The sequence below is a fragment of the Trachemys scripta genome, chromosome 7 (assembly GCF_013100865.1).
Source record: "Trachemys scripta elegans isolate TJP31775 chromosome 7, CAS_Tse_1.0, whole genome shotgun sequence".
Lineage (NCBI taxonomy): Eukaryota > Metazoa > Chordata > Testudines > Emydidae > Trachemys > Trachemys scripta.
The window spans coordinates 115,582,242-115,607,412 of record NC_048304.1 but is presented as its reverse complement, the minus strand read 5'-3'; the positions used below and the strand labels follow the sequence as shown (position 1 = coordinate 115,607,412).

Here is a 25,171-nt window from a genome sequence, read left to right as displayed (position 1 = left end):
ACTTACATCACTTTGTAGCAAAGCTGCATGCACTGAGTGAGCAACGTTAAGATCATCTTCCAAGCCCTGTGAGCCAACCATCTGTCCTTTCATTTTCTCAAATGCCTCCTTGTATTTGTACTGAAGTGGAAAAAATAACAGAAGTTTGATAACGGCCAAGTAACAAGAGAGGTGAGTTTTTGACCAAAATTGAGCCTTGCTTTTTTTTAACGGTAATTGAGCAAATGAACTGAATGAACAAGAACTGTTGAAGCAGTCAAGAAGTCTATTCCTCTTTTCGACACAAGTCATAGATGGTGTAAAGAATTCTCTGACGAAGCAGTTGTAAATCTTTGGACTATAAATTTTAGTTACAGCTGCTAAGACGTATTATGTTTTACCAAGTCTTAAGAGATGAACACTGAATAAATCTTAAGTGAATGTTGAGAGAGCCTCGTCAGTACACATCGTTCAGTATCTTGACTTATTTAGAAGAATATACAAATGCAGATATTTAGAAAGCAACATGGGTCCCACCACATCATATAATGGATATGACATTCTTTCTTAATGCATTTCTCTGTATATGACTATATTGGCATAGTCTTTTATATACATAAAGCCTGCTATACTTATTTTTTCAGTAAAAACTCAGTTTCAGAGGACTATGTGTTTTAAGAAATTAAAGTTTGATTCTGAAATCTCTCTCTTACCTATAGATTTCTGCTTCAAATGTAGTCTAGGTTGATAATGACTGAAAGCTGTTAACAACCCTTATGGCTGTTCAGTCTGTATCTGAAATGAGTTGGTCATCTCAGTACAACTCCATATTTAAAAGCCCTCAGTCACCAATGACACCTCATTGGGTCTTTAGTCTCAGAAGGGAGGCCAAGAGTTGAATGGAGCATGGGATAGATCCCTCTCAGCATGTAGGCTGGAAATACTGTTTCCATGAACACTGACACACCACAACAGAAACAGTCTGGAGTAGCTGGTATTTTATATTGGACAAAATTAGCAGTAATTTCACTTACATCACTTATGATTTCACTTGAAGCCTTTGCTGCCTGGAAGGGAATGGCATCCAATTTCAGTTTATATCCACCATCTCTTATCTTACTCCAGGATTCTTTGTAGTGAGTCTGTTTGGAAATATTGAACAGCATTTAAATTCATTTACTACACAGCAGGTTGACATTGCACCTTTGTTGTTATAATAGAAGCATCATTGTGTTTGCTTCATTTTATTCAAACAGATGGGGCTGGTATAAATAAAGCTATCAATACAAGACAGATGTACAACAGAACACAAGTCTCAGTAATGGGGCTGTAACTCACTTTCTCAGTTGTTCATTTCTAATTTGTCTAGTGGTCTGACTTATAGATTTGTAAATTCCAAGGCCAGACAGGACTATTGTGATCATTTAGTCTGATTCTCATGTATAACACAGGCCAGAGAATTTCCCCAAAGTAATTCCTACAGCATGTATTTTATAAAAATATCCAATCACATTTGATTTCTTATTTTACCAAGAGGATAATCAGGCCATAGAATGATCATATATGAGGGACAGGAAGTACATAGAGCACTGTAAAATTGGCAAGATACTCTAGGGATGTTTTTCACTCTTCCTCTGAAACATTAAAGGCCAGATTCTGATATCCTCACCTCACTGATATTCAAAGCATTTAATTTAGCCTGAAGGATTTCAGGAAGATCTGCTGTTTGTGTATAATGATGCTTTATGTTCTCTCCGTGCTCCTTGTACAGCCTCTGAAATGCAGAAGAATTTCAAATAGAACACTCACTACACATCCGATCACAGGTTGAGATAAAAACAATAAGGTCTGAGTTTATTAAAAGCAAAGAATACAGAAAAGCAACAGCAGTACTAATAAATGCAGGCAACTGTATTCATCGAGAGGTCTTGAAAAGAGCTGGGGCCTGATACTTCTCTCAAGCAGGGTAAACTGGGAGGGTAAACTGAAGTTACATGGGTATAAAAATCAATGTAAGACCCTAGATTTCTGAATATTAAAAAACTGTTATCAATTTAATATGCGACTAAAGAGATAGCTAATTATTAACAGGCTATTCATTAGGGACTTGCAACTATGAGGGGCCTGATTCTGAGAGTGGCTGAGACACCTACAATTCCCATTGAAATCACTGGGAGTTGTGGATCCATTGGCACACCTCTTTAAAATGATTGTCAACAATAAGTAAATACACATGGAGACAGTCATCTTACACCATCTCCTGTTTTATAGAACAATTATGGACTATTGAAAGTTTGGGTAGTCAACTCTGTAGGATAACACTGCAGTTGTTACTACATGTGCTACCAATACACATATTCTAAATAACGAACTGATACTTGGCATACAATAAATGTTTTAGTATATCTAAACCTTTTGTGTGCAGTTACACCTTCTGAAAGATTTTTCCACTTTACCTCTCAGTTTCCCCTTGCATTTAGCTTTACAATGTACCTACTGGGAGGACCAGTACAATTGTCCAACATTTTGACTGCTTTTGACCATTTCGTAAATGCGAGATCCTCTCATGGACCATCTTCTCTTTCAATCTACTTGCCTTTCCCATAGAATTTTCTGTCTGTTCTAGTGTTTAGGGAGTCCACAGCTTGAGACCCATTAGACTGCACCCCTATGCTCCTCAAATACTCTACTCTGCCCGCTCTTCACTGATATAGAGGGGCCCAATTCTGTAGATGCTCCCAAGTGGAAAGCCACTGACAGCTCCAAACATGGAGTAATTGTAACATTGTGCAGACACTGAGTGCTAACTCATATTTACCCTGCTTTAGTATTAAGGACTTTGATTCTTATTAAGTCTACCAAAGGCAAAGGTACTAGAATATCACATTAGCATTACACAAAGGTCTGTCATCTTTTTCTTGATTTTAAAAATACCTATTTTCACAAGTGTTTTTTCTCCTCAATAAAACATTCTCTCTTGGCTGAAACTTGTCTTTGTTGGGTGACTTTACTATTCACTTCCACATTATCTCAGCTAAGCCTACAACAATTTCAAATAGTCCTTCTATTAAAAATAAAGACCAAAAACCTTTTAGGTTCCTCCTCCTGGATTTCTCTCTCAGCAGGATGACAGCCTAAAATTATTAATTTATTTTTTCTGTCGTCACGTCACTTCACATTCTGTTTCTAAAGTCTCAACAGAATCTAAAATTTAAAACATCTGGGTTTGAAAATAGTAACCACACAAATGTTTTTTTTTTCTGTGCTAGACCTCAAAAGGTCAAAAATTTCTAAATAAGGAAGGCAGGTCAGTCCCACTCCCAAATCATATTCCTGCAAAATATTTTTGTATAGAAAGCCTTCTGTGTGTGGAAGTTCCATTGACTTCAATGGGAGCTCTGTGGGTAGAAGACTTCCATACTAAGTAAAAATCATGCCCTTTGTAAGGTGCACCTCACTAGAACATAGAAGCTTCATGGTTCCCAAGAATAATCTTAGAGAGAGAAAGAGAAAACCAGTTCTTCAGTCAGGTCGTTCAAAGAGGATACCACTCTTATAATCATAATGCATATACATTATAACTTACATCCACAGCCTGGTTATAACTAATTCTAGCCTGGATCATCTCAGGAGTGTCTTTAATACTGGTAAACTTCAAAGCACATGGATGCTGACGGTACTTCTTCTGTTGAGCAGAAAAAGATCAAAGCTGTGAATTTTGTGCTGCTCTTTCATGCTATTTGAAAGGGAAAAATCATAGGTTGCTCGAGATTAGAGTGAATTTGTGAACATAATTATAATTCCTCTTTCCTCATCTTTATGTCCTAGGTACTTTCAGATTAATATTTGTTTCAATTTAACAATAGCCATTTACCGATTAATATTAAAGGATTTCTACCTAAATATAAAGGAAACATTTCAAAATCAGATTATGCCTACTAGAATACTCTGGGACCCATGGTAAGAAAGCATTTTTTAAGTGGCTTCAAACACAGTACAATTGATTACATTTTTTATTTATAGTTCCTTTAAACAAGAAATGGTACCCACTCGAACTGCGCTAAAAAAGGTCGTGATTACACTTCTTGTTGGAAGTTTTATATTTCCTGCTAACACCTGAGAACGGCAGACTGCACTGAGATCACTAATACTGTGTTTAATTATTGCTGCATATTTTACAGGTGCTGAGATTAATTCTGCTTATTTGAAAGGGCCCATAGTAACTTCTGAGAGGTCTTGAAATATAAATAATTAAAATGAAGGCTATATATTGTCAAGCTTACACTTTGTCCATATGGCCCAATCCTTGAAGGCCGTACACGTGTAGCAGTCAAATCAGCACCCATTCTTCCTGCATTAGGCTGTACTACTTCCATCTTCAGTCTTATCTCCACTCCACACAGAGTCCTGCTGCCTGAGTGGGGCGTTTGTGGCTCTTTTAGAAACTGCTCAGATTTCAATGTCCAAGTCTAAATCCCTATCCCTGTTACATCCCTTAACACAATTTTTAGGCTACAGGGCCAAATCCTTAAGTGATAAACAACCTGTAAACCCTATAGACTTTATGGAGATGAAGGTGGTTTTGGACCTCTCAGAATTTGTCCTAAACTGAAAACAGATAGAATAATTGACTAGAAATTCATTTAATTAAGTGCTGAGAGATACTGCTCTTGGAGATGCTTTTTAATCCCATCTTGCCAGATGGGGTCAGACTTTTAAATAAACAAACAATATTATTTAGTGTTCATAAAAAAAGGCCAGATTAACAGTCTTGGAGTCTGAAGTTCTGTATTCGAAGACAGAACAGACACAACATAGGCAGTAGCAATGCAACTTTGTTAAACTATCCTGCCAATGTGGGCCAAACCTCACCTACAGGGACCACTTCAAGGGGTTCAGCCTTCATATCCTACTGAAACACTGGCCTCTCTACTGACAGTAGTGTCCAGTTAATGACAATGAAATGCAGATTTTTGTGACATCTGCAGAATTTAAAAATTTGTGGGCCAGATTCCCAGCATGTATAAACAGGCAGAGTTCCATTGGCTTTAGCGGATCTGGCCGAATATGTGGTCAACTGTCTTTTAAAAGTCTGTTTTCTCTTACTGCTGAAGATTATATGGAAATATGTCAATACTGTCAGCACTTAGCCACATGCTAAAGGATAACTGAAAAGCTAAATTATTTGGTGCATCTTTATACTCAGTGTGTGGACAGGTGACCCCTCTAGGTTTTACCATTGGCTATCTAACGTGTTGTAAGTCTTTCAGTTTTCTACTGATGAAGATTTGGTCAACAGGCCCTCCTTCAGAAATCTGCAAACTATTGAACCGATTCTGCCAGTGGCTCCTTTGAAGGACCGCAAAAACAGGCACAAAGGATCCTTGAGCTCATCTAAAGAGCATTCTTTTTGAGTGGGTAATGTGGGAGTCATGGGTATAATAAGGATCAGAATCCACAGACAGAGACAGCTGGATCGAGAGAGATCCACATGGATGTCCATGTCCGATGTGAATATATACAAAAAAGAGAGAAAGAAAGAACGTGTACAAAAGGAGGCTCTGGGTGCAATAAGTGCATCTTTTCATCATCTCTCCTGTTTTGCTTCATTAAAAAGGTAGGCTAGTAGGTAGCAATTGAGCACTGTTTGATTGTCATTATTATTCATAATATCATTTGTCACCTGCTTTGTTTTTGCAAAGGCTAGATGGACTCCTACTGGTGTGTGTTTGGTATCTGGTTTCCCTCTAATTACCAGTCCTATTCCTGGTTTTGAGGGCTTTCATGTGGTATGCCTTTTTCTTTCCCCTTTGAGTGGAAATTATTTTAATTTTATACAGACATTTTGCACACATTATGCAGCAAGTTCTGTTACATGCTGTCATGAAATCTCACCTCGCTAATGAGTTCTCCTGCCTTCTTAGCCTGCTCCACATTTAATGACCCAGTAGCTATCCATCCAACTCCTTTCATCCAGTTCAAATCTGCTCTGTATTGGTTCTGACAAAGGGAAAAAATGCCCCATTGTTGGTGCTCATACATTTAAAGTGCCATTAGAGGATTCAGACATATCGGGAACACCAACTGAGTCAAATTAGTGCCTGCTTTTGTTTTATCCACGGCTGCGCAATTGCAGGTAAAACAAAAAAATACAGAAAGACGGCAGTATAACCATCTATTATCATTTCTTCTGTATGCTTTGCAAGGCAATCTTTTAAAAAGGTTGGCCTGTTCCCTCACTGTCATCTTCAATTCTTACTCTGAATACAAAAAGTAGGCTTGTTTCATCGTATGCAGTATCTTCCTGGATATTCTTTGTTTAAAAGGACACTGCAGAGACAATGAGGATTCTGAGGGTATAGATCTGTTTCAGAGGATTTCTTGTAACACTTAAAATGTCACAATGAGGGGAAATGGTCTCAGCTGATATCGTCCAAGGACCTGGAACGGTGAAGGGCGTTTAAATGAACACTTTCCCCTAACACTGGTGACATTTTTCTATTCAGCAATTACAACGAGAGACCAAGCCCCTGCTTCTCACCATCCTGCCCGCAAGCAACAAAATAGCCAGTCATCAAAGCTGCAATTTTCAAATGAGCCTAAGGGAGTTAGGCCCACAACTCACACCAAATTGCCAGGAGATTTGGGCACCTAATTCCCTTAGGTGCCTTTGAAAAACCCCAGCCTCACTCATTAAAGAGGCAAGTCTGTCTTACAGCAAACACAAATCACTTTCACATAAAGGAGGCAGTGTCTCTAGTGGTTAAAGCAAGAGACTGGACTCTGGACTCTTGGGTTCTGTAATTGATTCTGTCATCATCTTGGGCAAATTATTTAGCCTCTTTCTATCTCAGTTTACCTGTTTGCAAAAGGTGAATAATAAAACTCACGGGAGAGTCCTGAGGATTAATTAATGTCTGCAAGATGCTATGCAAGCACAAAGACTTGACATACTGAACCGGGCAAATATGTGCTGATTCTAAGGACTCTATTTTCAGATCCAAAAAAACATTTGTCCATGACAAAAAGTTTCATTTATTCAAATGTTCTTATGTTCTAAATGGATTTTGTCAATGTATAAGGTATATTTTTCTGGTCCTAAATGTATAAACCTAGATTTTAATTCATGAGCTATAGAAATTCATTTAAGTCCTAACCATCTGAAAGAGCTGAATAAAACAGTTAAGCAATGTATGAGATTGTGAACTTACATCACTTTGCAAACCATAGGCCTTCTTGGCCCATTCCACTTTCATGTCAGTAGGCAGAGCAGTATAACAATGCAGGGTTGTCTTATATCCTCTATCTGTGATCAAATTTTGAGCCTTTTTGGCATGGACAAGGTTTATCATATCCATGGAGACATGAAACTGAGACTTTGTGTCCTCAGATGCCTTCTTATACTCCAGATCACTCTGTAACTTGGACATTTGGAGAGAATGCGCTATCTGTGAGTCTGCTTTCACGTCTTTCACTCCAATCAATTTACCCTTGGTCTTCTCATAACTTTCCTTATACTTTATCTGTGAAGAAGAAAAAATGGATCATAGATACAAAGAGATGCCACTGGGCTGTAGCCATTTATTAACAATCAAATGGTAACTTCAAGTAAAGACGGCATTTCATTTTTGCCATTATTCAGGTTCTCCCAAAATGCATTTGCCTTTCCGTCTCCGGTAGAAACACTACAGTAGTGAGATCCACATTTGGAAACTGAACTCTTCTCAAAGACTCATAGATTCCAAGGCCATAAAGGACCATAGAATTTCCCCAAAATAATTCCTACAGCAGATCTTTTAGAAAAGCATGCAGTTTTGACTTAAAAATTACCTGCGATGGAGAATCCACCATGATAATTGGGAAGTTTTTCCAATGGTTAACTACTCTCGCTGTTAAAAATTCATGCCTTGTTTCCCGTTTGAATTTGTCTAGCTTCAACTGCCAGTCATTGGATCATGTTACACCTTTCTCTGCTAGACTAAAGAGCCCATTAAATATTTGTTCCCCATGTAGATACCTACAGACTGTACTTGTCCTCTCTTAACCTTCCCTGTGTTAAGGTAAATAGACTGAAAGAGCACAATCGATCACTATAAGGCACGATTTCTAATCCTTTAATCATTCTTGAGGCTCTTCTTTGAACCCTCCCCAATTTGTCAACATCCTTCTTGAATTATGGACACCAGAACTGGACACAGTATTCCAGCAGCGATTGCACCAGTGCCAAAGACAGAGGTAAAAATAACCTCTCTACACCTTGTAGCAGGGTGGCTCCTGCCCTGAGGGGTTTAAAACAGCCCAGGAGAGGGCTGGGGCTGGGGCAGGAAGCCTGGGCTGCCCCTTTTAGAGGCAGTGTACCAGGAGCCCAGTCAGTCTCCCTCTGTTTGTAGAGGGAGAAGGGCCTGGCTGCAGGGACCTAAGCAAGACACCTAGATTGGGAGCAGGGCTGGGGAAGGGCCAGGGGAGCTGGGAGCTCCAGCCTGGAAAGCCCCAGGCTGCAGGTCTGACTATAGGCCAAATAGGTGCAGGGTTGCAATGGGGCAGCCCATGGGTAGGCAGAGGCAGCAGATCCGAACCCCTTTGCCTGTGATGAGTGGCTTATACTGCAGTCTGTCCCAGTGAACGGGGGCTAGATGGAGACTGGGCAGTAGCAAAGACTGAGGTGAAGTGGGAATAGTGGGTGGAGGTTCCCCTGGGAGGGGGAGACCCAGAACTGCGGGGGTACTGCCAGGGAGCAGCACCCAGTTAAAGGGTCCTGAGAGGGACACGGGGGCCAGTAGTGGCGGCGAGACACCAGCCTGAAGAGGGCACTCCGGAGGCTGGATGCTAACTCCCAAGGACAACCAGCAGGAGGCGCCGCAGGGGTGAGTCTGCACCCGCTTACACACCTACTCGAGATCCCCTTGTTTATGCATCCAAGGATCAGGTTAGCCCTTTCGGCCATAATGTTGAACTGGAAGCTGATGTTCAGCTGATTATCCACCATGACCCCCAACTCTTTTTCAGAATCACAGTTTCCCAGGATAGAGTCACTCATCCTGTAAATATGGCCTACATTCTTTGTTCCTATGTGTATACATTTACATTTAGTGGTATTAAAACACATATTGTTGGAGTGTCTCACTTACCCATTTAGATCGCTCTGTTTGAGTGACCTGTCCCCTTCATTATTTACCATTGCCCCAATTTTTGTTTCATATACTAACTTTATCAGTGATGATTGTATATTTTCTTCCAGATCATTGACAAAAACATTAAATTGCAAAGGACCAGGAACCAATCCCTGCAGGATCCCACTAGAAACACAACAGATCAATGTGGACTAGGGACCGAATTGCTACGCAGCAGTTCTGCAGAAAAGGACTAGGGGTTACAGTGGATGAGAAGCTGGATATGAGTCAGTGTGCCCTTGTTGCCAAGAGGGCTAATGGCATTTTGGGCTGTATAAGTAGGGGCACTGCCACCAGATCAAGGGACGTGATCATTCCCCTCTATTCGACATTGGTGAGGCCTCATCTGGAGTACTGTGTCCAGTTTTGGGCCTCATACTACAAGAAGGATGTGGAAAAATTGGAAAGAGTCCAGTGGAGGGCAACAAAAATGATTAGGGGACTGGAGCACATGACTTATGAGGAGAGGCTCAGGGAACTGGAATTGTTTAGCCTGTAGAAGAGAAGACTGAGGGAGGATTTGATAGCTGCTTTCAGCTATCTGAAAGGGGTTCCAAAGAGGATGGATCTAGACTGTTCTCAGTGGTACCAGATGACAGAACAAGGAGTAATGGTCTCAAGTTGCAGGGGGGGAGGTTTAGGTTGGATATTAGGAAAAACTTTTTCACTAGGAGGGTGATGAAGCATTGGAATGGGTTACCTAGGGAGGTGGTGGAATCTCCTTCCTTAGAGGTTTTTTTAAGATCAGGCTTGACAAAGCCCTGGCTGGGATGATTTAGTTGGGAATTGGTCCTGCTTTGGGCAGGGGGTTGGACTAGATGACCTCCTGAGGTCCCTTCCAACCCTGATATTCTAAGTTTCTATGAATGATGATTCCCAATGACAATTATATTTTGAGATGCCTATGATTTCACAGTAGCACAGGAAAGAAAACAGCAAGATCTAGTCTCTAAGGCTTGTGAGCTTTCCATGCAAGTAATCAACATGTCTGTTTCCAAAAGGGAATCAGAGTGGCTTTAGGCTTACCTAAAAGAGGAAGCTGTTTTTCAATATTACATGTCAATCTAAAAAGATAAAAAATTCAGCCAAAATAATCTTTATTTCTTTGAAAAACAGCCTCTCTCATCCAGAAATTTTCTGGCTTATTGGCCAGACCAGTGACTTAGATGCATTATTCTGCAGTGCCACTTGCAAATTTTTGGTCAGTTTCTGGTTCTGAACATTCACCCTAAGGGCTAGAAGGGGCTGGGGAAGAGGTTGCATGGTCAGGTTTGTTGAGAAGGTTTATATTTCTCTACAACAAACCATCAGGTTAATTATGAAATATCATCTAATTAGAATCTATACTCACATCACTTGCCAGATCCCTCTTTGCCTTAGCTGTCAAGAAAGACAGTGCATCAAGACGAAGTTCAAATCCTTTTTCCTTCTGCTTCTCCCAGCTACTCTTGTACAATTTCTAAAGAGATATCAGTAACAGCACTACTTTATTATCAATAACACAAATAATTTGCATTACAGTAGCACAGAGATCCATATAAGATTGTAGCTCCAGTATGGTAGTCAGAGACGGCCCCTGTCCCAAACAACTTAGTTTAAGGGCCTGATTCGGATACCTTTACTCACACTGAGTAATATTTCCTCCACAAATCGCCCCCCATTGATGTGAAAGGAACTATTCATGTGCCACTAAAACTAGTGAGACTACTCACATGAGTAAGTTGAGAATGTGTTAAAGACTTTGAAGGATCGGAGCCTTCAGAGCAGTACTGGGACCGGCCAGGTATTCAAGCAAAAGCAAATAATTTGGTTCTGAAGTTTTTGAATTTAAACATTCAGATCAGCTTAAGGGAAATGTCCTTCTATTAACTATAGAGCAATTATTTCAACAGCAGTAAATACCATTTGATAAGTTAAAGGGGTGGTGCCCAGCCCCAACCATACAGCACCTCACTAATATTTGCAGCATTTGCTCTGGCCCGTATGAAGAGAGGTTCGTCTTTGCTGATGGTGTAATGATGAAGAAACTGCTCTTTTCCCGACTTGTATGCAACCTGTCCATAGAAAACAAAACAAATAATGTCAGTAGTATCAGGTTATGTTCAATTTCAAATGACAATTGAGTCTATGGGAAGAAACAGGCAAGAATATTTAAAGGGAAATTTACTTGATGATTTAGTCTTTAAAATCAGGGTCCTTTTTCCAAAACTTGAATTGAGATGTTCTCCCATAAAGCCTAAATCAATTCCAGGTTAGCCAATTCATTTATTATTAATTGTCAGTGATGTGATATAAAACACACACACTTCATAAAATAATAAACACCCTTTTATTGGGATTCTCTAGTTTATCCTGATCTATACTACCTTTCCTCAATTTCCTGTGCCTCATTGGTCTTCCTTAGCCAAAGAGGGAGGGATAATGATATATTTATACAGAGCTATTCATCCCAAAGTACTTTATTTCAATAGACATACAAGCTGATACAAACTAATGTTCTGTACAAAGTTTACACAAGACATTATTTCATCTATCATGGAAATGTAGCTGCCTCTGTCTTGGAATGAGTTAAGTTGTTTAATAGCACACAGCAATGCTACATTTTAGGGCAGGAAATGAAAAAGAATACAGAATGCAACTAAATCTGCAGGGGGTATTTATGTGAGCTGGAGATAATTAACCACATTATAATTTGGCCAGGGCTAACACCCCTGCTTTAAATGAAAGTGCCAAGGATCTTTAATGGTCTGAAGCAGCAACCACCTCCATTTTACATCTCAGTGCATTTCTAACGGCGCGTACATTCCAGGATGAGACACTCTACTTCAGAACCCATTGAAGTTGCTCGTGGATTGACTAGAAGGTTGCTGTATTCAGAGCTACATTTTGCTTAAAGGCTCAACATCCTGCATCTCATAGAGATTGAAAGGGGGGGGGGGGAGTTGTGTCTCCCACAAAGTGGCACAGAACCCTAACTCCAGGGCTACCAAACTTGCCTCAAGATATATTCTTTACAGCTATAGGGAGGCAGAGTAATCTAGTGGATAAGACAAAAGAGAAGAGACTCAGGAGACCTACGTGCTTTTCTGATTCACTTTTAAAACCAACTTTTTAAAGAGGTTTGAGCTATATGGATGCAAAAATGCAAGTGCCAAGTATTTGTAAGCAGGATCTGAATGAGTTCTCCCCTGACAGCCAGCTGGGAGAGGCAGAGGCTTCAGGAGCAAACTGTATTTACATGAACACACCACCTCTGCCAAGATATCCAGCAGATAGAGCTGTGTTGCTCAAAGTGATCAACTTTGGCTGGTATTGGGATGGTGTCCCTAACTTCTGTTTGCCAGAAGCTGAGAATGCACGACAGGGAATGGATCACTTGATGATTACCTGTTCTCTTCCTTCCCTCTGGGGCACCTGGCACTGGCCACTGTCGGAAGACAGGATACTGGGCTAGACGGACCTTTGGTCTGACTCAGTATGGCCATTCTTATGTTCTTCTGTAAATCACTTTAGTATTGAAAGCAGGGGGAATGAAAAGTAAGAGGTGGGGGGGGGGTGTGGGTGGAGGTTTGGTGTCCCAGCCAGTAGGTGTGGACTCTTCCCTAAGGATCCCCTGGTCTGGTTTAATCTGTTCCTCCCCACTGTTCAAAGATAGAGCTAAATAGGCTCCATTAGGAGCCTTTGACATTTTAAGTGCTTAAATGAGAGCTGAAATCACTCGTGGTGGGACTGCGTTTCTGCCCCACCTGCTAAAAATTGAAAATCACTAAGAGACTGACCTGCAGAGGTCATAGCAGAGAGGCAAGTGCCAGCAGAAGGTAACTGACAGTTGGCCAGTGGGAGCGGCCGGCGGGAGTGGAACGAGCGGCTAGCAGGGTAGCCAGCAGAGAGGAACCATGGCTGGCGGGGCAGCCAGCTAAAGCAAGTGCTCAGATGGCAGAGCAAGCCAGGTGCCTTCTTCCCCGGGTGGGAAGTGAACTCACACAGATGCACCTCTCAACCCTGGATCCTCACTGACCAAGGACAACCGCTGTGAGTGGGGTATGGTGAGGGAGCAGAGAGGGGCACAGAAAAGGAACTTTTGGTTGTAAAACTGAAGAACATGAGGCAGAAGACTCTGCCCCACACTCTGGGATGGGCGTCCTGCTCACAGTTTTATGCTTATGAATCCTGCTTGTAGCAATTTTCCCTAATTAATGTCCAGAGACGTCCCGTCTTTCATTAAAAGTTTCTTTTCTACACTCAGACTCTGTGCTTGCAAGTGAGGAAGTATTGCTTCTCAGAGGCGCCCAGCGGTGGTGTGTAATTTTCCCAGGTTACTGGGTGGGGGCTTGAGCCGGTTCCGTGTTGTATTGTTGAAAAGGAACCCCTAGATATTGAACCCAGCCCTGGTTGCTGCCAGCTCCACTGGCAGAAGGGTTACATATTAAAACACAGATGAACAAAAAAGGAAAGAAGGCAGCTGTCTAGGAAAGACCAACCAACTGAGGATTAAGTGTTTCTCACGCAATACCTGGACAGCTGCCGGTGTCCTCAATTCAAGTCACAACATGTAACATATCTCACTATCAGCAGTTACCACTCTCATTAAATTAGGTGATCAGTACATTTAACAACAGGTGTCCCTTGTTTTGAAAAATTAAAAACTGGTTGTGGTCCAGCTGGGCCTTCACCACAGCCAGGAGTTCACAGATACCAGCCGACAGGGTCCTTGCTCTATTTCTCACATCTAAAGAAGGAAAGGGGATTGGGAAAAAAAATAGCCACCTTGAGAAAAGCTTTATTTCCCTAAAAATAGCTTAAGCATTTGTGCTCAAAAAGATGCAGTCTTAAGTGCACTAGGTATAGTTAAGGATCTGAGTGAGACAGGCAGAATAGTCTCACTGAGGAAAGAAAAACAGCAGAGATCCATGCCAAATGCAGAAGTTGTAAAGGATCCGGTTTAGTCTCTATCCGTCTATCCAGATGCCTATATGGCCCTTATCACCATAGTATCTGAAGTCTGAGGCTTTGCATATATCTGTTCCCTATCAGGTTTAAAGGTTTCTAGCTGTGAAGCAGGGGAAAGTTTTTTAAAAAAATAAAAGATTTAAGAAGTAAAGCTCAAAGTTATTTAAAGCCATGGCAAGATTCAGAACTGAAGCCAATTTCTTTTTCAGTGGTTCCCATCTGTCCCCAAGAATTACCAAGTTAATGATAAAGCATCAGTGAGGACTCACATCACTCTGCAGTTCCTGGCTTTTCTTCGCGTGTTTGATCTGGGAACTGTCGGCCACACTGGTGAACTTTAGAGCATCGGCTTTCTGTCTGTACTTTCTCTGATTTAAAAAAAAAAAAAAAAAGAGCATTCAGAAATTATCACATTTATTTTCCCAAGTGAATTCAGTGCTTTTCGAAAGGGGAAGACTGAGAGTTCTGGAAACTGACGTCTTTTGTTTAGAGCACAGGTATCAGCAATGTAAGCTTCCACAGTCTATCCTCTCTGAACCTGAACTGGCAAGATGACTGCTAGTGCTGAGAGCAATGCCATATGCATGCCCAATCCATGTTCTCTCTGCTGAGACTGAAAACATGCATACTAATTAATGCCAGATATGCTGACTGTATGACCTAGATCTCTTTCTTGTTTCACATTGACCAACCTTCCTGGCCTGGATTTGAACCAGTAACAGAGAAGTTTAAAGGCTCTGCATGCCATTACCATTGCCTGAGCCCCCCAGTGCATGTTACCACCACATTTTACGATATAAACCTTTTCAAACTCAAGTTTCTGTTGTTCTTTTTGTAGTTTGTTAGATTATGGAAGAGCTTAATGCTGCTGTACTATTTAACAAAGAGCACAGAGGACATATTTTAGTCCTCTTGATACAAACTTTCCCCAAATTGAACCTTGTGACAATTCAAGATATTACCCTGGCACTTTTCTCCAATATCAACCGGATGCTAACTACGGAGGCTTGTCTGTAGTGGCAGCTGTAGGTGCCCCACACCCAAGTTCTAGGTTTGGTTGTCAGAAGGAGCATTCCATTCTGCCCAGCCCTGTGCATTAGTATCTGACAGTGAGCCCTTTTGCAGAGGTTTTGTGCAAGGAACCAAAGTTTCACCTTGCATGATTAAGACTGTCCTTCTGATTAATACACCATAATATTCCTTAATGGCCTGATCCAAGGTCCACTGAAGCCATTAGAAAGACGCCTATTGACCTTTGGATCAAGTCTATTCTGAATTCATCTCAACAATCGAGTCTGGTGTAGTGTTCCTTTCAGAGCAAATAACAAACTTCTGTCTGCTTTTGAGACAGTATAAGAAAATACATCATAACTATTTCAAGACAGCGTATGATGGGGAGACCAGGCAAACTCTTCTTATGTACTTTTATTGACTGTTTATTAATCTAACGATTCAGCAATCAAACCAACCATTCCATGTTGCAGGGATATAGGTGAGTGTTTCTATTACATCATTTCGGCAGTGGAAGCCACTGTTTGAACTGATAGGTGAACAGATCAGTTCACACTGGGACTTTCCCGGCTGCACACAAAACAGAAGTTAAAAAAGCATGCTCTGCTTCAAAGAGGTGCTCATTTTGCTTTGTATTTAGAATTTAGAGGGGACAGAGGCAGATTAAGAACAGTGTGGTTTTGTCACAATTGTATGCAACATAACATAATGACATTCTGCAAGTAAATGACAAAATGCCAGCTTCTCATTGGAAATAGAAATATTTAAAATAATATATACAGGCTTTCTTCTTAGGAGGTTAGTGTCAGGCAGATCACCACAAATTAAATATTTGTGGCAGTGATCATTACTATTGCAAGCCACAGCAGTAAATGTCAGTCCATCTCTAGTAAGATATTGGATCTGAGCTGTTGCTTCTTCCCTTGGTTCTGATATTTATTTTTCATTTTCGGGAGTAAAGAGTTGGATGTCAAAGGCCTACGGTATCAGAGTATGTGATTTCCAGTAACTCTAACAGGTTTCTTTTCCTTCCTTTTCCTCTTCAAACTTCAAACTTCTCCTAATTGTTTCTTCTTTCTATCCTCCTGCTTTACTGTCACCAACGCTACCACTAGACTGGAGCGAGAAGGTTGAGAAAGTGTATTCCCATGAGGTTAATGGCAATGGAAGGCCAGGAATGAACTAAAGAAAAGAAATGAAGAGCGCTGCAAGCTAGTGCTGCCAGCAAAGATTCAGAGCAAGTTCAGTCCTGACTGACCATAGAGCCAGGAAGTTTCAAACAAGGTTGTGAAACATCTAATTTTTCATTTATATCACTTAAAAGTCTGTGTGCCGTTTTAGCTCCTCGCTTTGCTAGGATTTGAAAAACGGCCTAAACAAAATAAAACAGCAAATCCCATTGTTTCCCAGTGCTAAAGGTGCAGGCAGATGGAGAAGGGTAGGAGGGAACAATTATGATTACACAGAGATCTGTCTGAGAGCCCTGTGACACGAATACTAAGTTCCAGGGAAGAAGAGTATAGTTGCATGATGGGCAAATATTTCCCAAACTGCAACCCAAAATCTCCCAAACTGCCTTGCCACACATGCACCATCCCCATCAGCTCAGACAAATCTCAAATTTCCAATATACTTGAGTCTCCCAATCCATTACACATACAGCATCTATACTCCTGGCCAACCAGGCTTCAACCTTCCAGTCAGAAAAACAGCCAGAAAGTGCAGCTCACCTCGCTAACAAGATCTCCTGCTTTTTTGGCTTGTTCTACATTAACACTCCCTTCTGTCATCCATCCAACTCCTTTCATCCATGTCAGATCTGCCCTGTACTGCAGCTACAGAGGGAAACAAATGTTTTAGACTGAGACACAAGTCTGACAGTTAAAGTATGCATACTTGCCAGTTCTGCATTTGTGAAGAGACATTTTGAAGATGAAAACAGATATATAAGTGCTAAGGAATATTAAGTCATTTTGATCACCTAATATATCCTGATAACTCTTCAACCCTTAACCTGCAGCAACATTTAAAATGGGGGTGTCTGACCTTACCTCACTCTGAAGTCCATAGGCCTTCTTGGCCCACTTTGTCTTCATGTCTTCTGGAACCATTGTGTACTCATGGAGTTTCTTCCTATATTCAAGGTCACTAGCCAAAGCCTGGGCTTTCTTGGCATGCTTCAGGTTTACCATGTCCATGGGCAAATGGAAATGTCTCTTACTCTCCTCAAAACCTTTTTTATAAGCAATCTAGGATATAAAGGAACAATACATTCACCATTACTTTAAGAGAAACAAGAAAGCAAGCAATGGCTTATAAGTACTTTATTTGATATCACTGTATAATCAGGCATTATTTATCCACAAAACCTATACTTAGCCTCCATCATCATTTGTGATAGGGTGAAATAAACTTGCCCACCCTGCTGCATATTAGGCAAAGACTTGTAGGACTGAGGTTTCAAAAGGGGCCACATTGTAGCCCCAAAATGGGACCATCGATTTGCAGGTTCCACTGGCAATTCCTCTCATGGATCCATAACACGGTCCAGCTCACTTCACTCTGTTCTTTTATCTTGCAACCCTTTGCAAAGTCTATGGGTTTTGTTTTTTTGTTTTTGTTTAGTTTGTTTTTTCAAGCCAGGGTTCAATGTGCTTTCCTCTTCTGAAAATAAGATCAATACCAACAATGCAGTGTTCAAGAGCTCCAACCCTAAACTAGCAAAATAGTATAATGATGAAAAACATCTTTTAAGTAAGAGAAATCAATCATTTACCTCACTACTCATCTTGGCCACTTGCAACGAGTGCAGAAGTCTTGAATCTTTGTTTCCAATTGCTTTGCCTTTTGTCTTTTCATATTCTTCTTTGTATTTAATCTTTGAAGAGGAAAATAATTTACTGTAAACAACAGACCATTTTCCAATTGCCACAAAGATATGCAGTATGTTTAGGGACGGGCCATTTGAATGTAGGGCCTGGTAGCCAATTCAGAGCTCTCAAATATGCTTATGAATTCTGAAGGGCAATCAGGTTGGTCTTAGTTGTGTCTTCTTTAACCTATTAGAAGGGCTAAGCCTTTCCTCGCATGGATATTTTTCTAGATATAAAACCTTTGAAACAGCTAAATCATTCTTTTGTTTTTAAGAAAAATGTGTTGGATTGAACCCTGATGTTCTTATTGAGCCAAATATGTAATGGGGTTCTAAACAAAAACTGAGCAAGGTCTTCGGGGGTTGACTCATTTTAACATAAACAGCTTCTATTCTATTCTGTAGGTTGTTATATTGCGCTCAGCAGTGTAATATGAATGCCTTCCAATAATTCATTAAGCAACTTGACTTACCGTTCTCATACATGATTATTCTCTCCCTCAACCTCTCCACAGGGGAAAGAATGATGCATGCAGTGTAGCGGTTTGTTTTGGTAGGGTTTTGTTTTTAGGATTTTTTTTAAAATATACATTCTACTATACGTTTATGTTAAAGAAGACAAATCAAAGAAGCACGCCTTGTACTTGCATTGGAGGTGGTGAGGTTTGTGTTGGTCTAATTAATTCAAAATGCTGAATTTTACAACATGGACATGGAGCTACTGCTCTTTTTCTAATTTTATTTCTTTATATACACAAAAAAAATAAGCAATTTTTTGGAGAGTGGGACTGGTTGCCTATAGGAATTATTCTGAACAAATTTTCCTAGAGTTCATCAACCATCGAGAAAGATGAATGCACAACGGTAAAATTCAGGGCTTAAAAACCCAGGTGAAACAACATATTTATTTCCCTATGCTATTGCTGACTTCCTAGTTAATTAAATACAACCTACATCACTGGCAAGATCCCTTGAGGCTTTGGCAGCAAGTAAAGACATGGAATCCAGATTCATTTCAAAGCCCCGACCCTTGGTCTTCTCCCAACCTTCTTTGTACTTAATCTGAGAACGGAAATACAAATAGCATGTCACTAACATGAATATACCTGCCTAAACAGCTAAAGCAACCATGGAAAATCATGAGGAACTAAACAAAAATATACTATACTCAGTTAAATAGAATATATTTATTTACCATTATTTTATGTTAAATAATTGATTCTGGAAGAGGCCAGATTTAACATTCCTGGAGCTTGTGGTCCCCAGTTATGCACAGAGCAGGTGGCAGGAGTACTTAGATCGTAAGGGTGGGCTTTTTGAAGTGCCTAAAAGAGTCAGGGGCCCAACTTCGATTGAGAGCCAATGGAAGTCAGGTGTCCAATTCACTCAGCTGCTTTTGAAAATCCCACCCGAAATTCTTTGGAACAGAGGCCATCTTTACCTCTGTGTTTGTACACCACCTACCACAATGGGGCTAATTCTGGTTGGGGCCTCTGGGCATGACCATCACAACAATAGAGATAATAACTGTACATCACGGGCACTATGCATCTTCCCACATTGTTCCACCAATATGCCTCCGCCTTGAATTTGAGGAAGCACAATGGAGTGCGAAATCCCCATTAAGGACTTGCAGAATTGCCACAAGATTGGCTTAAAAGTAATGAGATTTGTAGCAAGTAATAAATGTACAGGGTAGGGGGTAGTTGTCTTCTGTCTGATTCCAAGAGTTGCGGCTTTAAGTAAAGCACCAAATATTGTGATAAATCATGAGTTGGCAACCGTGGCATTTGATCCAAAGCCCGATACAATCAATGAAAGCCTTTCCCCTGACTTCAGTGGGCTTTGGATCAAGACCTAAATCCTCGGGCTTTGCACTAGCCCTGCCAGAAGAGTAATACATCCAATGAGCACTAATTTGGGTGGTCAGTTTTGAGGTGTGGACATTTAATCTACTAGTCAAATTCAAGTCATTTCATGAGATCTCACTCCAAGGTTGTGCTTCACATTGTATCCCTACTAATCCGGATAACTTTGTCTCAGATTGTTGAATAAAGGCAGAACAGGGATGCCTAGTTCTTCCTGAACAGTCTCAGCCTCCGTGTGTTTATTATTGCTCAGACTTGAGGACACTACACAGATCTACATTTGCAAGTCACTTTGCTTACCTCACTGTATAGCTCAGCGTTGGCTTTCGCCTTGACTAACTGAGGAACGTCCTGTGGTAGAGTGTAATTCATTTTGGTTTTCTCATACTGGGCTCGGTAAGTCAACTGTCACAGACATTGAAACAAAGCACCTTCAATAAACCACATGTAATTCCATCTAACTTGAAGTGATTATTGTTTGTTTTAATGTGTTAAGGGCCATAATATAAGTCTGGAATAACAAAACAAACTTGGAAATAAGAAGAAAAGGCAAATATAACTTTCCCCTAGTTATTCAAAGAAAATTCCAGGTAAATGGTATAATGTAAATAGGCCTGTAGGACAAGTCCAATAAAAACAAGTATTAACCAATCAAATAGCCAGAAACTGAAGTTATATAACTTCTCAAAGTTCAAGAAAGGATTTCATATTTCTTGATCTACTGATGTGGCCACTTGGCCTTGAAAGCAATTTCATTCATTTTCTATGGTTTTAGTTGTAAACCTACCTATTATCAACTATTATCAACAAGAAAGAAAACATATATGCAGTGAGAACATTAGGAAATAAAATATTTTCTTATCGCTAATAAACAGAGATGGTCAATGGCAGCAGGACTTACATCACTGAGCTGTTGTGAGTTTATTTTGGCTTGAATAATTTGTGGAGTGCTGGTAACAGAGCTGTACTTCAGCTTGTCTATGCTTTGTCTATAGTTTACCTAAGTTAAAATAAGAAACAAAAAAGGAAATGCTCAGATTGGCATGTGAAAGGTATGGTAGAGAAGTTTCGTTTAGCTGAAATTTGGGGGTAAACCCACCACTTAAGTCATAAAAACTGACATGTAGAACAATTCCCAAAGCCAGGAGATGTGGATGAGATTAAGCATAGCCGGTAATTAATCCTCAGAAAATTCCCTGTGCTGAGATTATTACTTGAAAATAAACTTCCCTCAAACACAGTGTGTGGATTTTATTAATGAGACACAGTTTCAATTGGTTCTTATAAAGCATTCCTATCAAATTAATATCCTGCATATCTCTTAGGCTATGTCTACACTACCACAGTAAGTCGACCTAAATTACGCAACTCCAGCTACGTGAACAGTGTAACTGGAGTCGACGTAGCTTAGGTCGATTTACTGCAGTGTCTAAACTGCGCTGTGTCAATGGGAGACACTCTGCCGTCGATTTAGCGGGTCTTCACTAGACCCGCTTAATCGACCCCCAATGTATCAATCACCAGAGTGTCGATCCCGCATGGTATAAACATAGCCTTAGAATCCCTTTTATCTTTGTAATCAGGAATTTACTTCAGTAGTGGTCTGTCCTGCCATATAGTTACACAGAACAAATTGTATTCCAATGGGCTCTATTACTACTTGTCTTTAACTAGTTTTTAAAATGTAATAACTGATAATAAAAGTTTCTTGTATGGTAAGAGTTTGTTATGGAAGGGAAAATATATATGGTGCAGGGAAAAAAGCATTTCAATGTCAGCCATCAGTAGGAGTGCATTAGAGTGCACTAAATTTCTAGTATATGAATACAGTTGCAGCAATAATAATCTATAAAGATAAATATATTAAATCCCCAAACTATGCAAGATAAAATGTCGTGGAGAAATTTTCTTTTAAACCTATTCCTGACAAAGGCCTCAGGGTTACGTTGCAGGACACAATTATTATTCTCTTAATATAAATTGTAGTTAATCACCAAACATTGCAAATTGTATGTTGCTTAAACCTAGTTCTTTAAGAACTTTTTTTGCCATGAAGTGGAGTGTAATTCAAAGGCATTTAAAGCTATGAATCCATTTTAATAGGATCCTCTTTATCTGAGACACCTGCACATATACACACTTCTGCTCCTCACCATGTTAACTCACATTAGAAGAATTGCATGACTTATCTCACAAAGCCAAAAGCGATCAGTGTACTTAAAAGAGTATATTCACTCTTTCTATGTAGATATCTAAGGCTCTCTTCAGCAGACAGTTTCTTTCTTTTCTTCTTTTTAATCTCCTTTTTTCTTTAAACTTAACCACATGTACTTATTGCTAATGATGATCTGAGAACTGGGAATGTTGGCTGTGTGGTAATACACATAACCCACATCCAAATTGCTCAAGTGAGCTCTAGCCTCTGGGCAGGTTTGGCCTAATGCTGTATTTGCTTGCAGGTTCTTTCTTTGGAGCATATAAGGGTAGGTCTACACTTACCTCTGGGTCCAGCGGTAAGCAATCGATCTTCTGGGATCGATTTATCATGTCTTGTCTAGACGCAATAAATCGATCCCGGAAGTGCTCGCCATCGACGCTGGTACTCCAGCTCAGTGAGAGGGGGAGCCTGCCTGCCGCGTCTGGACCCGCGGTAAGTTCGAACTAAGGTACTTCGAATTCAGCTACGTTATTAACGTAGCTGAATTTGCGTACCTTAGTTCGAAATGGGGGGTTAGCGTGGACCAGGACTAAATCACTTTGCCGCAATGCCAGTCATGCACAAGTCCTGCCTGGAGTCATGGCAAACATGTACTAGACAAAAATGCTCCAAGCCCAGTCTGTTCTTGGATATGTGAAACGTTGGTGCCTACAGTCCCTGCCCTTGACATTCTTGCTTCACCTCTTGCGGGGATTTAAGTCTTCCACATGGCAAGAGGAAGAGAATAGTTAATTCAAATTCTCCTTCTCCCCTCCTTGTCTCCCTAGCCCTTTCCACAGACAAAATGCAACTACTGCTGGAGAAGAAGCAATACAATACCCATTAGCAGTTAGAATATTAAGTATTGAAGAACCCACAGAAGAGATCAGCTATACCTATTCAGCTAATATTTTCAGGGGGGGAATTTAGTGCTTGGAAAGGTGCCAGAATGACAAACTGTAGACTGAAGTCCTCAATTTATCCATACAGCAGGTACAGTATGGGCAATAGTAGTGTAAACTTCCCCACACCAATTCACCTTTAGGTTACCAACAATCTGGTCTGAACTGAAACCAGTGACTTGGGCTGACAGCCTCTGTATCCCATTCCCAATCCTCCCAACCTTCCTGACCCCACTGAGCCTTGTGTTACCAGCTGTCTGCCACCAGGATAAAATCACACACTAGGCTTCAGATTTTCTCCTCCAGGAGATGAACCATACAAGAAACAGCATGAAAACCCATACGATTATTTACATCTTTCAAAGGAGCCAACTTCCTTGTTGTTTGATATGAAGGAGTGAGTGTAGCTGGGTAATTGTAGTCAACATTGTCGTGCTTGTAATCAGATTTATAGGCTATCTGAAACACAGGGAGAACAAAAAAAATCAGTCTTTTTTTAAAGCTGTCATTTGTTTGAATAATTATCAGTCAAGAGGAAAGGAGAAACAATAATATTAATATTAAACACAAGAAACAAAGTAAGTTCAATGTCATCAACGACAAAGAAAATGAAATTATTTGCATAGTTTAGCCACTAATTGATTCTTTTTCAACTACACAATTAATCCAATGCCAACAGTGGGAGCATTAACTTAACTTCCACCTATGACATATCTCTTTTATCTTTCAGCTTAGTTCTTGAGTTTCTTACAGATTTGTAAATAATGTACTTGAAGGAATGGTATGTAACAAAATGGCATTGTGACTAATCCAGTAAATTACAGGGTTCAGAAACCTTCATTAAAGATTGTTTTTTCACCTGACCCTACACTGTGTTGACCAACCTCAGCTCCAACTGACGTCCAAGGGAATTGAGGGAGCTCAGTATTTTGCAGGATTGGATACCTAAATGAATTATTTTAACTTCTCCTGCATAATAAAATATGTGTAAACTAGTGCAGAAGGGTTTCCAAGATTTATAGTCTTCTCAGCACATCCATCCTTAGCACCTTACAACATAATTCGATCTAAGGTTTCTCATCAATTGAAGACTGCTAATATTAAAGACAAAAAAAAGAGAACACACCTACATAACTGAATACTACCGCAGTACCTACTATAATATAAGTGCAAATGACTTACATTGCTTGCCAAACTGCCAACCTTCATAGCATGCAGAGTGCGCCTGTCCATGCCAATGCCTTCATAATGACCTTTCATTTGATTCTGGTATTTTTCTCTGTATTTAAGCTATACACAAAAACAAACGTCTCAGAAAATGTATTTCATTTCACTATCTGTTACAGCAAAGAGACAGGTACTGAGCATAGGAAAATATAGCCGGTTCAAATGATCTACTAGTGTTGCTATCGTATGAAAACTCATCGTGATTATACAACAACTTTGACACCTTAAAAGAAAAAAACCTATTGGCACACCTCCCAAGAGACCTTCATTTCAACAGATGTCAATTGTATTCCCAAAATTACCTACGTGCCACACAAATTTGGTGCCTTCTCACTTCATTGCTGAAAATTATTTACCTCAGAAATAATGGATCATTAAATTGAGAAAGAGTTACTTATAACAAAGGAATTAATCCCATGATATTTTAAAATTTCTTGCATGAATACTATTTTGTGTCCTCATTTAGGATAGTCACCCATTCTGCCCTACCTTTGTGCTGATGGAGATCATCTTACTAACGTATTTTAGTTAAAGATGTTTTTAAAATGAGTTATTGCTACACCAATAATAATAAACATTAATTTTACAGATATTTAATTATGTTCTGCTCAATAATTTACATCTCAAAAAATGGCTCCTGAGATTATCTGCATATATTTCACTTCAATTAACACATGGACATAAGTGATGAAGTAAATGAAAGTGTGACAAAGAATGTTAATAGTCATTTTTGATTGGATTAGCAATGCATTGTAGTAAGTAATCTCTTTTCCATATATTAATTATTATTATTTGTATTATTGTAGTGCCTAGGAGCTGTTGTCACAGACCAGGCCCCTGTTATGCTAAGCATTATTCAAACACACAAAAAATGACTATTCTATTCAAACTCCCAATGCAGCTTTTACTCAAGGCTTATATGGAACACACACAGATGAACTGTGATTTCAGCAGCTGCTAAGTTAAACTTCCACTGCACTGCATGCAAGATACTG

At 40.0% G+C, this 25,171-nt stretch overlaps 1 protein-coding gene across 8 annotated transcripts in view; it reads right to left on the bottom strand.

Moving 5' to 3' along the window:
• NRAP (nebulin related anchoring protein) overlaps window positions 1-25,171 on the bottom strand; it is a 62,459-nt gene that overhangs the window by 17,422 nt on the left and 19,866 nt on the right. For 6 of the 8 annotated variants that reach the window (XM_034777520.1, XM_034777517.1, XM_034777513.1 and 3 more), the window contains 17 exons: window positions 24,132-24,239; window positions 23,304-23,408; window positions 20,752-20,850; window positions 20,151-20,255; window positions 18,937-19,044; window positions 17,887-17,988; window positions 17,162-17,359; window positions 16,841-16,945; window positions 14,369-14,467; window positions 11,099-11,203; window positions 10,501-10,608; window positions 7,191-7,502; window positions 5,875-5,979; window positions 3,566-3,664; window positions 1,649-1,753; window positions 1,014-1,121; window positions 7-120 (listed from right to left, as the gene is read on the bottom strand). In XM_034777520.1, coding sequence (XP_034633411.1) covers window positions 7-120; window positions 1,014-1,121; window positions 1,649-1,753; window positions 3,566-3,664; window positions 5,875-5,979; window positions 7,191-7,502; window positions 10,501-10,608; window positions 11,099-11,203; window positions 14,369-14,467; window positions 16,841-16,945; window positions 17,162-17,359; window positions 17,887-17,988; window positions 18,937-19,044; window positions 20,151-20,255; window positions 20,752-20,850; window positions 23,304-23,408; window positions 24,132-24,239 — 2,085 coding nt within the window. The remainder of the gene's footprint in view (window positions 1-6; window positions 121-1,013; window positions 1,122-1,648; window positions 1,754-3,565; window positions 3,665-5,874; window positions 5,980-7,190; window positions 7,503-10,500; window positions 10,609-11,098; window positions 11,204-14,368; window positions 14,468-16,840; window positions 16,946-17,161; window positions 17,360-17,886; window positions 17,989-18,936; window positions 19,045-20,150; window positions 20,256-20,751; window positions 20,851-23,303; window positions 23,409-24,131; window positions 24,240-25,171) is intronic. The other 2 variants (XM_034777516.1, XM_034777515.1) reach the window with 2 other exon arrangements.